The 13,970-nt window shown below is 41.6% G+C and overlaps 2 protein-coding genes across 4 annotated transcripts in view; both read right to left on the reverse strand.

Moving 5' to 3' along the window:
• Window positions 1–13,944, reverse strand: part of LOC144659424 (cilia- and flagella-associated protein 221-like) — a 38,972-nt gene extending 25,028 nt beyond the window's left edge. For 2 of the 3 annotated variants that reach the window (XM_078519854.1, XM_078519853.1), the window contains exons 1-11: window positions 13,756–13,889; window positions 13,544–13,644; window positions 11,580–11,666; window positions 11,144–11,239; window positions 9,741–9,841; window positions 9,110–9,213; window positions 8,493–8,575; window positions 7,750–7,826; window positions 1,268–1,412; window positions 1,002–1,116; window positions 383–429 (exon numbers count right to left, since the gene is read on the reverse strand). In XM_078519854.1, coding sequence (XP_078375980.1) covers window positions 383–429; window positions 1,002–1,116; window positions 1,268–1,412; window positions 7,750–7,826; window positions 8,493–8,575; window positions 9,110–9,213; window positions 9,741–9,841; window positions 11,144–11,239; window positions 11,580–11,666; window positions 13,544–13,644; window positions 13,756–13,855 — 1,056 coding nt within the window. In that variant the 5' untranslated portion in view covers window positions 13,856–13,889. Of the gene's footprint in view, window positions 1–382; window positions 430–1,001; window positions 1,117–1,267; window positions 1,413–7,749; window positions 7,827–8,492; window positions 8,576–9,109; window positions 9,214–9,740; window positions 9,842–11,143; window positions 11,240–11,579; window positions 11,667–13,543; window positions 13,645–13,755 lie in introns of all 3 variants that reach the window. The other variant, XM_078519855.1, reaches the window with a different exon arrangement.
• Window positions 1,541–6,854, reverse strand: LOC144659465 (uncharacterized). Its single transcript, XM_078519910.1, has 2 exons — window positions 5,685–6,854; window positions 1,541–5,405 (listed from the first exon to the last, which is right to left on the reverse strand). The coding sequence occupies exons 1-2, from the start codon at window positions 6,842–6,844 to the stop codon at window positions 1,904–1,906; spliced, it is 4,662 nt and encodes a 1,553-aa protein (XP_078376036.1). The 5' UTR covers window positions 6,845–6,854; the 3' UTR covers window positions 1,541–1,903.
• Window positions 13,945–13,970: the final 26 nt, after the last annotated feature.

Here is a 13,970-nt window from a genome sequence, read left to right on the forward strand (position 1 = left end):
TGGAAACTACAAATAGTGGTCCAATTTAGTAAAAAATCACCATGAAGTGTACTGAAGCAGGGTTAGTGATATTATTGTGATGCAATCAGGATCTTTAGATCTCAACTTGAAAAAATCAGGCTGATATTTTCAAGTTTTATCTTTGTCGACTCGAAAAACACCTAAAAGTTATCATGGCTTCCTTATTTCTTCAATAACAATTTACTTTATATCTCCATCTTAATGTAATAGGTGCATTTCATGTACGAGAAGAGCTATTCGCCAATTTTAGTATTTTTAACCTAAAAACATTAAAATCCCTGTGACAGTGTCCCTTTAACATGACAAGAAGTATTTGATTCATGGCATGGCTTGGTGTATTTTAAACTACATGAACACTTACTTTCATTTGTTTTGTGCTTCGAGTAACATCTTTTTTAGTTTGAACAGCTAGAAGAAAAACATTCAACATTAACAAATAACTCGTCAAACCAACAGCCTTGCAATGTGTGCAAAGAGCTACAGCAAAAATTATACTTCCCTGCATTTGTTGCATGCCTATAATAATGATAATGATAATGATAATGCATTTATATAGCGCATTTTCCTTACGTTCAAATGCGTTTTACACACCAGACCACAACACCGGGAGCTTTGTGCCCTACTAGAACGATACTAATACTAGAACGATAGGTCTGCAATGTGTGCAAAGAGCTTCAGCTGTACCCCTCTGCATGTATTACCAGGGTTGTCAAAAAAAGGCAGCTGTTGGCAAAAATCCCAACTAATTTCTGTTTTTGTTGACTACTATGCTGGGACATCCTCTTGTTCTTAAGTAAAACATGGCAAAATCTACTTCAAAAGTACACAATTTTTCGGCTCCACCAAGAGACTTTAAAATTCTCTTACAATCCTGCTTGCATGACTTTGATGTTAGCCAATAGATTAACAAAAACTAAATAATAATAATAATAATAATCCATTCTCTACAGAATTTGTTTGAATTTATAAAATTTTCTCACCTTCCCTGATCTGCTTTGCTTTTAATTTTCCAGGTTGCTGCAGAAGAATACTTGACACTGTAGATGGGTTATCAAGACCAACAACTGGAAATCTCAATCCATCTTGGACAAGTTCCTTAAGATGGAAAACAAAAAAGAACATCAAGCTTTGACATTTGGTTACAGGCTATAGTTCTTGGTTACCAAAAATTAACTATGGTAAGTAAATACTTCTACATGTAGACCTCGTGCTTGATAAAAAACAATGACCTATTTTTGCTACACACCTGTGGTTTTTTGTCGCGTGGTGTCCAAGGTCTGATCTTGAGTTTCTTCAGCCTTGTTCTTCCAAGAGGATCAATCAAAACTGGGTCCAGGATTCCATTTGAAGGGATAGGTGGTAACTCTTCTGTCCACGCTTTTTCTATTAATCTGTTAATATAATATACAAGTAAGAACTTCAGTGAGGAGGTACTCAATAGGGCAGTTTTCAATTGAGTGTCTTTAAACCAAAACCAAAGTAATTACTCTGGCCAATAACAAAGGACACAGCGCCAATGTTTAAGAGACAAGAACGCACGTCACAACGAAAGAACTTCAACAGCAGTTTTTAATGCAACCAAGATGGCTGACATATAACACATACAGAACATGTGGCGCGAAAACATGCGCGCGCATACTACAATACTAATGCCGCAGGCACTGCCTGCTGGCGCAACCTCTTCTCACCTTTAAATGGTAGCGAACTGACAAACTGTAGTTGTACACAGGCTTGAAATACATGGGCAATAAAAATATGAACTTAAACGAAGAAAACTGCATGTCAATTAAGACAGACTAACCAAATGTCTCAGTCTCTAGTAGTACCCTGTGAAAGTGTAAACCTAAAACTAAACTGTGGATCTAAAGGTACCACACGCAGGTTAAAATCTAACATAGTCCTGCAAGTGTGAAGGAGGTCTGCGCTGCCTTTGAGGTCTTGAAGCTGGGTGATCAGGAAAGTTGGGAGGAGACAACAATGGTTGATCTGTGACTGCAACACTTGTGCTTGACTCGTCTTGAACAGCGACTGGGGAAGGTGAGCGACTGATGGTATCAAGTGGTGTGTCATCGCTGGTGAAGGACGGGACTTGTTCCTCGTCAGACGGAATGGTGATGAGTTCTGGAGGTGCAGGGGGAGGTAACACAGGATGTACCGGGGCTGGGGACACCGCAGGAGTTACTGGAGGCTCGACGTCCATGTCTGGAGGGGCTGAAGGACCTGGGAGGCTGGGCACAATGATGGAAGAGGGAACGGAATAGCACTCGGACAGCTTGACTTTGTAAGAAGTGGCTCTGAGTTGTGAGCCACGAAACTTCTTTACAAAACACCAAGGGGTGTCGATGGAGACAACGACATAGCGATCACGAGCGCGTGACTTGTCCTTATCAGAGAAGAGGTAGACAATATCTCCAACTTGTAGAGGTGGCGTGTTTGCGACAAGACCGCGGGGGTTCTTGGACTTCTCGCTATAGGCGTGGTTAGTAGAGCGATGTTTGTGCCTATCGAGTATGAGTTGGTAATCAGACAACGGCAACTGCTCATGGGTGAATTGGTTGCGTTGGGTCCACAACTCGAGAGAAGAAAGACCCGAGAAACGAAGGCGGGAGTTAAGACGTGCGGTAGCCAGAGCGAGGCCAACTTCGCCTACTGGTCCTCCACCTGGTTCTTGTCGGAGGAGCTCTTCTTCAAGTTCGCGGACTGCCTTCTCGGCGACAGGGTTGTGGTTCTTATTCTTAATACGGCCGACATCGATTGAGACGTTTAAATGTTCGAGCGAGTCGTTGTTGCTCAGGGATGAAAAACCAGGAGCAGGATCAACACGTATAACAGCTCTAGGACCATCAAGAGGGTGTAAACCGACGATTAGTTTTGTGAGGGCATCGCGTAGAGTGTCATGCTTTTCGTCAGGTATCAAGCAAGATGCAGTAAGTGACGTGGAGCATTCTCTAAGAACAAGGATGAACTGACGGTGGCGCTTGATTACGTCAGCGGCAAAGGAGATTCCTATCACTTCGGGAGGGTCATCAGAGGATTGGGATACCAAGGTGCTCGGAAACGACTGGAGTGAAGCGCACGTGTGGCAGGCAGATGTAACGCAGGAAATGGCGTCGCTCATGTCGAGGGCAAAGAACTGTCGTTGGAACACCATTTGGAGCTGATGGCGGGAAGGATGGTTTAGTTTGATGTGGAGGGCAGTTAGAAGACCATCCAGTACAGAACGGGGCACAACAATTGCTTCGGAAACAGGAACGAATGGCTTGGAGTGTTTGACTACGAGGACTCCGTCACGAGCAATGGAGGTGCAGCTGAGATACCGCTTAACGTCGCGAATATTGGTGATCTTCTTTGACGGGCGAGTGCCTTGTTTGAGGTGGGCATGCACCCTTCGGAGGTCGGGGCAGTCGTTCTGGATCTGTAGCCATGCTGACCTTGTGGTGAACGGGAGGTTGGACTTCTTGTCGAGAATGTCCTGAATCGAAACGCTACGCACGACTGAGTCTTCCATTTCGTGGACGAAGGTGCAAATTTGGCATTTAGGCTCACTGCAGTCGGGGGCATTGCGACTGGTGAAGTCAGACGGAAGGTTGGCCTTACCAGCCAAATGTTGAAGACTGACTTGGTAACGGCTTACAGTTGTGAGGAAGGAAGTTACTCGGGGGCTGGCCGAGAATTCACCGCAACATAACTTTTCAATTGCTTGAACGCACGGTTTGCTGTCAGTTAATACAGTCGTAGGCTGTTGCGACTGAATGATGAATGGAGCGAAGTGTTTGACAGCAGCAGCAATAGATAATGCTTCGACCTCGCAGGGGAGCCAGGTGACTTGGTGTTTCCGCAACTTGGCGCTGTAGAAGCCAGCAAGGGAAAGATGACTTTCACGGGTAACATACAATGTAGCACCAAGGCCTCTCTTGGTGACTGAGCCATCGGTGACTATCCAAAGAGTGTCAGAAGGACGTGGTAGGACTATGGATTTGTGTTTGGACAGATACTCCTGGGCACGCTTGAACCTGAAGGTGAGGTTCTCATCCCAAAGCAGCTTGTCGTTAGACTGGAGGCCCGTGAGGGTGCTCTCGAGGGGGTCCACTATGTCCGAGCAGTTTGGGAGTACGCGACTGAGGACTTTATAGGCTCCAATGAAGGAACGTAGGCCTTTCACACTTTGGGGAGGAGGGCATGATTGCAAGACGGCAATACGATGAGGGCTGGCTGATAGACGGCCTTGAGACCAGATCCAGCCAAGGATGGTGGTAGACTTTGGACAGATGACAGTCTTCGTAGGGGACAAACGGAGGTTACAACGATCAAGCGCCTCCAGTACCCGTCTCCAGTTGGTCAAGAGGGTTTCGGGTGTATCGCCGCCACAGTACAGGTCGTCTGCGAGTTTAGCCACGCAGCCTTCTTGAATTAAGTCACCCAGAACACGACACATCATTTCCTCAAGTGCGGTCTCGGAGCCAGGCATCCCCATTGCTGATCTTGTGTATACACGGATTCCACGGAAGGGGGTGGCTACACCACAGTACTTTAGAGAAGACTGGGAGAGAGGTATCTGGTAGAATGCTCGGGTGAGATCAGTTTGGATCATGTAGCGCCATGGTGTGATAGTGCGCAGGGTTGTGTCGACTTCTGGCATTAGAGATGGCTGCGGTTTACTGTAGCGTGCTACGTCGGCAAATGCGGTCACGAGTCGGTGACCACCTGAAGGCTTTTTTACAAGAAATGAAGGATTAAGATACTCAACGGTTATGCCCAGATCCTCGGGGCGACGGAAGACCTGGGCCTGTTCCAGCTCGTCAAACTTAGCTTGGAGTTCTACCAGTTGGTTGCGAGAGTACTGAGGTACGCGGCCTTTCCGTTGTGGAGGCTGTACGGGGCCTATATTCACAGTTGCTTGGATGGGACCAGCAGCACCATTGTAACCGGCTATGTCGGGGTTGAAGACTCTGTCGTATGACTGCAGCAGCTGTTGAAACTTGAGACGGGTTTCATCTGGCAGCAATTTGTCGGGGTCTAAGGACACGGAAGACGAGAAGGGAGGTAGACTGTGTGGCTTCACTGGAATTGACTTAGTGGTGGATGCTGGGTTGGGGGTCGGTGACGGTGTTTCTGCTGTGGGTAGAATCTCGCTGAGGTGCTCGTGGCGACCTATGGCTTTCGGCTCGTTGGAAGTGTTGGTTAAGCGGATTTTGGATCCGACAGCTTCTACAACTTGAGGTTCAGGCCAAATGCAGGTGGGTTTGGTGTGTTTCGATATTGGGGTGTCTGTGCGCGGTTGAAGTGCTAGTACGCAATCGTCACCTAGGTCGGAAGGGACGTCCAGTTCCAAGTATTCACCAGGCCAAACAACGGTTGCGGAGGAGGAAGCGCGTAGGACGTAACTTTGTGCACGTCGTACAGCATGAGAGCCAGTTGAATCACTATCGGGGTCATAATGTATGACCTCAGAGTCCCGAATACGTACTTGGCACAAAGCGGGACGGACGGTGATGTCGTTAGCAATAAGGAAGGGTGTGCCAGCCAGGACGTCTACGTCTAAGTCGTCAACAACGAGGGCGTCAAGACCGAGTTGTTTGTCTGCTCGGGATAAGATGAGGTGAGTTTTCCCGGCTACAGCTAAGGGAGTCATGCCGTCGGCTTGTAAAGCTTGCTGGGAAGACTTTACAATGGTTGCACCAATTGAACGGGCCACGGATGACTTGATCATACTAGTCTCTGCACCTGTGTCTAGGGTCAGTCGGAGTGGATGCTGTTTGTAACAAGCTTTAAAGTGGGGTGACTGTTTAGTGCTGACGCGGCGTGAAACTGTACGAGCTGTAGTGTGTGGAGGGGGGTCGTCCTCGTCGGGGAAGGCTGAGGGCACATAGTCTGAGTAGTCAGGTTCCTCGTCGTCAAGGGTAGAGGTAAGGCGAGAACGAGAAAGGTAAGTACGGTCCTCCGGAGGTAAATATGAGCATGCACTTAAGAAGTGCTGATCGTTGCGACCAGCTTGTTTACATAAAGGACAGGACCTCGGTCGCCTCGGAGGCCATGGTTGTGCAGAAGACTTAACGGAGGAGCGAGGAGGTGGCTGCCTGAACCGTGAAGCAGTGGTTCGGAGAACTTTGGTGTCGGCGTTGGAGCGAATCTCATCGAGAAGAGAGTCTAGCGCCTGCGAGATTTCAGGTTTTAAGGAAGCAAGTGTTCTTGATCTTAACTCAGTTCCGTAGCGCTGCTTGACAAGGGCAGGTAGATCGTTATGAATGAGTCTTAGCCAGGTTAAAACCACGAAATTCTCAAGTGTGGGTGACAGTTCCTCATCAACAGTAATGACTTCCCCATGGTGGGTTATGTTGCCATTTGCAACAAGCAAATTATCTTCAGTGAAGGACATTAACCGTTGAAACAAGTCTTCAGGGCGTTCATCAACTTCGAGTTTAATGTTAGAGAAATCTAGAAAATGAGCACCCGTGGACTGAAAGCCAAAGTGGGACCTTATTGCTTGCCAAATGGACTTGACTGAAGTGGTATTCTTCACAATGGTATTGCGTGAAATAACGGGGCAAAAATTTGCTATCTGACCTAACATGAGTTCAAGGTGTACGTTCTTCTGTGCGGCGGTACGTCGGCGAGTTGATGGGACGTCTTCCCCATCGGTAGTGAGCCCTCTATTGGGGGCAGTGGACGACTTTTTCTGCCATGTAAAATTGTCTGCTAAAAACGGGGCGAAATTAGCGTCTAAAGACAGGGAATACTGAAGATTCTGGCGCCAGGCTTCAAATGATGTGATACTTTCATTCTTTGTTAGGGACCACTGTTTCGGGGCTCTATTTGAATGCATGTTTAACACAGTAACAGTAAGGAACAGTGAGGTTATACTTTCCTTACGATGAGACGGCTGTTCAGAGTTCAATCGACCATAGGATAGGTAGACTCGTTGTTGCTTGGACCAGCGAGACGACACTCAGGCTCTTGAGGACGTGGATTAATCGTCGCTGCCACCACGCCAATGTTTAAGAGACAAGAACGCACGTCACAACGAAAGAACTTCAACAGCAGTTTTTAATGCAACCAAGATGGCTGACATATAACACATACAGAACATGTGGCGCGAAAACATGCGCGCGCATACTACAATACTAATGCCGCAGGCACTGCCTGCTGGCGCAGACAATCCAGGGAACCAATCAAAACTGGAAGCAAATACATGTAACTGCCACGAAGCGCGGGAAAACGTGCGTGAGCGAGTCACGATTGGTTTTGGTTTTACTTCTGATTGGCTAAGAAAGTAGCATGAGATTTTTAAGCCAATCAATAAGCGTAGTAATTCAAAACCAAAGCAAACGCAATTTACTTTCGACACTCGAGTGAAAACCGCTCTAAAGAGACGAAAAGTATAATTTACTATGAACAAAGGAGAAAAAGAGATACATGTAGACACAGTGGAATCCTGGTTTCACAACCCAAAAAATCCAACCCAAAGTGGTTCCCTTCCCTCAGTAAGAGTTGAATACTGCATTTTAATGCCCAACTTTTCTTCACCTCCCCATTTCTCAAACCAATTTTTGTTTCCCTTGGAGGTTCAAGCAATCAGAATTCCACTGTATATGATGCCTGCAGCTAGAAACATCTGTTTGGTAGTACAATGCAATTATTAATAATACTGAGAGGAGATAGGAACTGGCATGTGAGAGTAAAGCCACCAATGACAACACCCATAATAATTATTAATTAACATACATGTACCTTTTTGCAAGTCCTGGCTCTGAAGTTCCAGTGAAGGAGCAGACAAGTGGAGACATATTGAACTGGGAGACTACAAGCTAACAACAACAAAGTACAGTATGAAAAAATAAACTTAAACCATACATGTATGTTGACAATACTTAAAAATTTGAAATCCCATCAGTGTTTTAAAAAGTAGACCTACATGTATGCTGACCAGAAAACTACTCTGAGCCAACTGTTTATTTACAGACTATCAGTTCTATCTGTTACAGGCAACACTTAACAGAGAGAAATCTAATAGAGACTTTTCTCAAGAGAAACTTGGTATAAGGTAGACAGTTTCTTACTGGTTATAAACAGTGTGTAAGATAAGAGAAGGGTCTCGGTAGAAACAAAACAAAACCAACAAGTTGACAGCAACCTTGTTCTCGGTCGTCCCGAGTTCAAATCCTCGGTCATGCTTGTAAATAGCCAACTGGTCTGCCTCCGGCCAGTTGGGATTTTTAATCATGTTATGTTCATTTAATATATTATATTTGTTCAGTATTTGTTTCATATACACGGCTCCACAAGCTTCTAGCTTTAAACACAAACCGTCTATAAATAAAGTTGCTTTACCTTTACCTTTACCTTTTACCTACACGACAAATCTAGAAAAATTCTAATGATTTGGTGGGAGCAGCAGAAAAATAACCTGTTGGAATACCTAGAACTCTAAAATGCTAAAAATGGTTCTGCAGCTGAATCTGTACATAATGTACCTGGAGTTTCATGTGAGCAGTTGAGAAGTCCATTGGTGCAAACGTCACTCTGATCTGAACTTCACTATTACCTGGCACAATTCCTAGAAAACATTTAAGATAAAAGGATAAATATCAAACAGTTCTGCCAATTAGGCTTGAGTAGATAGCAGGGCTGCAAATAACAGTCGGGCATCAGACACTAGCCAACCACAATTTGCCAATGTCTGATGAAATTCCAAGTGTGATCGGACAGAATGTCTGGACAACTTTTTTTTTGCTTTACAGTGCAAACAACAATGTTCTGCGTTTACAACGCATTACATGTAGATAAGCAGGTTAACACATCAACCAGTACTGTAATATGATGTCCGACCTCATGTTTGTTTTGTCCGATCAAAACGGGCATGATAAACGATAATGATAAATAAATGATAATGATTATGATGACTTAGTCAGACACATGTCCTTTCAAGAGAAAAAATTATTTGCAGCTCTGAGAAAGAATACAATTTGGCATTAATTTTATAATAATATTCTACACACTGTTCTCGTCCAATCAGAATTCAGTAATTTTGTTGAGTGTACAATAATTAATAAAAATAATTAAGTATAATTATTTTTACTCAATACTGTACCTGACATTGGTTCAACTGTGAAAGCTGGGTGTAGCTGAGCATAACTCAGTGTGAACTCAAAATCCACAGGGATATCACACTTCAGGGGAATCATCTGTGTTATTCTACAATGACAAACAAACAACAAAAATTCTACATTGATCAACAAAACAAAATATAACAATAACATTGTATGTATTAAGAAGTCTTTTTCAGTTTTTTTTTATAAATAGACTTAATAGCCCAGGGGGGTACTCCGGGATCAAAGTGACGGGGATGATCGAATGGAGGCAAAACTCAGGACCCAAAAAAATCCCTAAGTCTCCCGACATTACCCAAAAAAATCCCTGGACCAAAAAAAAAAACGCCCAAAAAAATCCCTAGTCAAATTACCCCTAAATTGCCAAGGCCGCGCCAAGGCACTTTAGTTTGATTTTAATACCCAAAAAAATCCCCTATTTAAATCAAGTCACCCAAAAAAATACCTGCCAAATTCTCCTACCCAAAAAAATCCCGGAATCGAAAATTTCGACCCCAAAAAAATCCTTCGCACATCCCCGTCACTTGGATCCCGGAGTACCCCCCTGGGCTAAATAGTCTAGTCACAGTCTATAGTAATGTTTCATTGTTTGAAAGGATTATAATTACTTACTTTTCTCCTAATGGAACCGAAGGAAAGTGAACTTCTTTAGGAAATCCATCTGTGTTCATTACAGGGTAAGCATGAATAGGAACTATGAGATTTTCTTCTGCCTAAAAAATAGACAAAGGGACATGTTTAACATTCAAACATTAAAAACTAAAAGCATGATATAAATCTATACATACAGCTATTTCAATAAACGTTGTCGGGTCAAAGCTTAAAGCTAAAAGGCAATACCGTATGGCGTTCTGGGTATTCACTACAAATTTGCATATAATCTTCATTAAATGCACAAATTTGTATTTTGCACGTGAAGAATTCACGAGTTTGTTTTTCTTCTCAGGAGGCCTTTCTGTAGCTTTACTTTTAGTGTCGCTTAGCTCTGACTTTTGAAATCATTCTAAAATTCAGTGTGGCTAAAAGCACCTTGTTTCACATGTCTGTCATGAAAAGATAGAAAACGTGCAAATTCGCGTTTGTCATGTCACTATATATTTTAGTATTCAGCACGCGCAGTTGCTCTCTTCTTCTACCCATACTGCCTTTCAGTCTTGTCTTTTAGCTTTGATCCGGACAACGTTAACTGAAATAGCTGTATATACAGAGTAGCTACATGTACGTATACTCCTACTTAATGGAATGAATGCCCTAACAATTTGCCTCATACAGTAAAACACAGTACCACGGTGGAAAGAGCACCAGTGAAAGTAATTTATAAAATGCCTTCCATAGTAAAACTTTTTTTATTTGTTTTTTTTTTTTGTCACACAAACAAAAAATAGTATTATGAAAAAAGTATAAATAATACAAATCAATATACAAGATAATAATGAATATCCAAAACTACAATATAATATAAGATTATTAAAGATAGAAAACAAAATGGCAAGGGATTCCACCTAATAAAAAATCATGGGGCTTGTAAGCTTAGGTTCCATCACAAGAAAAACTAGATGACTGATACAGGTAAATAATGACAAGACTTAATCGAAGACAGAGTTAATAGTTATTAATAACAAAAAACTCAAGCTCAAGCTCATGAGATTCAAAAGATAAACCTCTATAATGAACTCTTTCCGACTAGTGGCCACCCTCATCCCTCAGCATTGGGCCAGCCAACAATGTTTCCACCTTAGACAGATACCGCTGTCTGTCTTGTATATGTTGTGTTTTTTTTCTTTTTCCCGATTTTTATTTCCCTTTTTTCAGATTATGTTAATGAACATAAGACAATGAAAAATAAAAATCAAACTGGTTTGAAAAATTTAAACCAAAGAAAAAATTAAACCACAACATATACGTACACGTATACATGTAGGTGTCCGCTCATTTATTGAAAGAGGTGACTGTACAGCTGTAAACATATTATTCTCCAACTGATCTTTTAAAATATAGAATTTATAATTGCTTACCTTGGTATGAATTCGAATGCAATCATAATAATATCTCCATTCATCAGGTGTAAACTCCACAACAACTTCAATAAACATTCCTGGTACAAGTTTCTCCTGTAATGAAATTATAATGATAATAAAATTAAATAATTTTCTGATAACATTTAATACATCAATTTCTCACAAAATTATTAAAATTAAGAAATATATTACAGTAACTAATTATAAAGCAATCAGTAAAATGCAGAACAACATTACAGCAAGGCGCCCAAAAGTGTGACCACTTTTAATTTATTCACATTCTTTCGTGCAGATTTAATCCAATCAGAAGTCAACTGCAAGCTATCCACGGCTTTTGATTGGATTAAATCTGCACGAAAGAATGTGAATAAATTAAAAGTGGTCACACTTTTGGGCGCCTTGCTGTAATACATGTATATTATTACAAGTTTACCTTTTTTGTGTATTTGATGTAAAAGTACTTAGTAGACGGCGGTAGAATATGCATTCTTTGGCTTTCATCAGAAGCATTTGCTAATCTCTAAGAAATAATGAAATAATAAACAGTTTCATTTTTAAATCACATAAACTAAGAACAAGATAAAGAATAAAAAGGTGATACACACTATAAATCCATGAGCTAATACTGTCACTGACCACGCAATGGCTAATTTTGAGAACAGCGCAAAATACAGAAAGCACTCGCCCCCAGGGGGGTACTCCGGCTTGTTAATGAGGGGGATGATGGAAGGATTTTGGGTGAATTTGCAAGTTTTTGAGTGACTTGATTTAGATAGGAGATGGGGGAAAAACGAAAAAAAAACAAAATGAGCATTCTTTGTGTTATGTTATTGCCCCTCCTGGCAATTTAGGGGTAATTTGACAAGGGATTTTTTTTTTTTTTTTTTTGGGGGGGGGGGGTATCTTTTGTCCAGGGATTTTTGGGTAATGTCGGAAGACTAGGGATTTTTGGGTCCGAGTTTGCCTCCATCGATCATCCCCGTCATTTACAAGCCGGAGTACCCCCTGGGCACTCACCTAGTACATGAAATAGTTGTGCTTTCTGCATTTCATTGATTCTCTTGTTGTAAAAACAAATACAATGTGCTATAAAAATGTAATTTTTTCTTCTTTATTTACATCTTTATTCTTTCTTTATTATTCCTTGCTTCAACATTTACAGATGTTACAAGTTTTGATGTTTTGAAAAAGAAAATAGTACTTGGTTTAATATTTGATTGTAAGTCAGGGGCGGATCCAGGGGGGTGGATTGGGTGGCTGCCACCCCCCTTGATCCACCAGAAAAATGAAAATAAACTTTTAAAATAGAAAAATAATAAGGACAATTTCCATCCACCTTTCATAGTCAGGCGACCGTTCAAAGGTAAGGACGGCCATTTTTCCAAAATAGGAGATTTTCGACAGCCTGTTTTACGAACTTCTAGCTTAATGAAGCAAAACATGTGTGTATAATTTTAAAAATTTAGATTCCTTTTAGTTTTCAAGAGTTGTTTTAGCCTTGCTGGAATGATTTTCTTCTCCATTTACATCTTTTTTAGCGAGTTTTCTTACCGTTTTTCGCATCAAAGCGATTTCACAAGCAAGCAAAGTCGTCAAAGTTGTCCCCAGGCCACTTTGCCAAGGGCTAAAAATTTCCACGCATGTGGGTGAGCAAAAAAAACCCGCATATCTGTTCTTTCCTGTAAGTTCGTGCCCTGTCAACTTTAAATTTCATCACTGTTCATTTCATAACTGAGAACCAGTCTTTATCTCCGAAATATAACCCAAGGTAAGTTGAGGAAAGAATATTTTGCTAAATTATTAAGGAAAAACAGTGGTTTAATAACTTAATTGACAGCTGCATAAAGCTGTTCAGAATCGCGGAAATCACGTCTAAGAGGCTTCAACTTTTCAAAAGTGTTCTGAGGGGGCATGCTCCCAGACCCCCCTATGTAAGGGATGGAGCCTACGGCTTACATGAAATATGGGCCTCAGACCCAAAATAATTTGCAACTTCTTTCTTTCAAAAAAATTGCCTAAAAGCCTGAAACCCCCTCCCCCCTTAAAAAAACTGGGGCTTGAACAATATAGTAAAAAAAAATATTCGTAAACAGCCACCCCCCTGTTGATGGTTAAAATCCTGGATCCGCCCCTGTAAGTATACTACAAGTTCTAGCATTAATAATACCAATGTAGATATTTAGAAAATATCGAGGAATTAATGGAGTGAAAAACGGTACTTAGATATTTTACTAGGACTAGCAGTAAATCTAATTTGATTTATACGACTAATTTAATATAAATCTGTTTGCAAACACGAAAGATACAGAATGTTTTTTTTTACAGTACTTTTTTTTATACTTGCATAAATTTTTTATGAATTACATAAGTAAGATTAAAATAAAATATGGCACTCACAAGGGTTTTGGTGATTTTTTCACCGACTTGAAATCCATCAAAGTGAATCACAGAGGGTTTGGCTTGCAAAATGGAGTTCTGTCCAACTTTAGCATATATCTCTGCAAACCAAATTTGCAAAGTTTACCGTCAAATATCACTGAAAAAAATCTCCACAAAAATTCTCTTTTGGATGATGTTAACAGTGTAGTAAGATTCTAGAATACACTTACTTGTTTCCAAGAGATGATTTGGTACAGGTTTATTTATCACAGGCGCCACAAAACTGTCAAAGCTTTCGGAAACCATCGCTCTTGTGCGAGCCACCGCCATTTTGAAAACCTCTCAACTCTGGCGAGTAGTCATGGAAACATGGCGGCAAATGAAAATCAAATCCAGACTCTTTCAACTGAAACAATCAGAGAGGACCTGGAAACAAGAATATAAT

This window comes from Oculina patagonica, chromosome 7 (assembly GCF_052425735.1).
Source record: "Oculina patagonica isolate OP01 chromosome 7, crgOcupat, whole genome shotgun sequence".
Taxonomy (NCBI): domain Eukaryota; kingdom Metazoa; phylum Cnidaria; class Anthozoa; order Scleractinia; family Oculinidae; genus Oculina; species Oculina patagonica.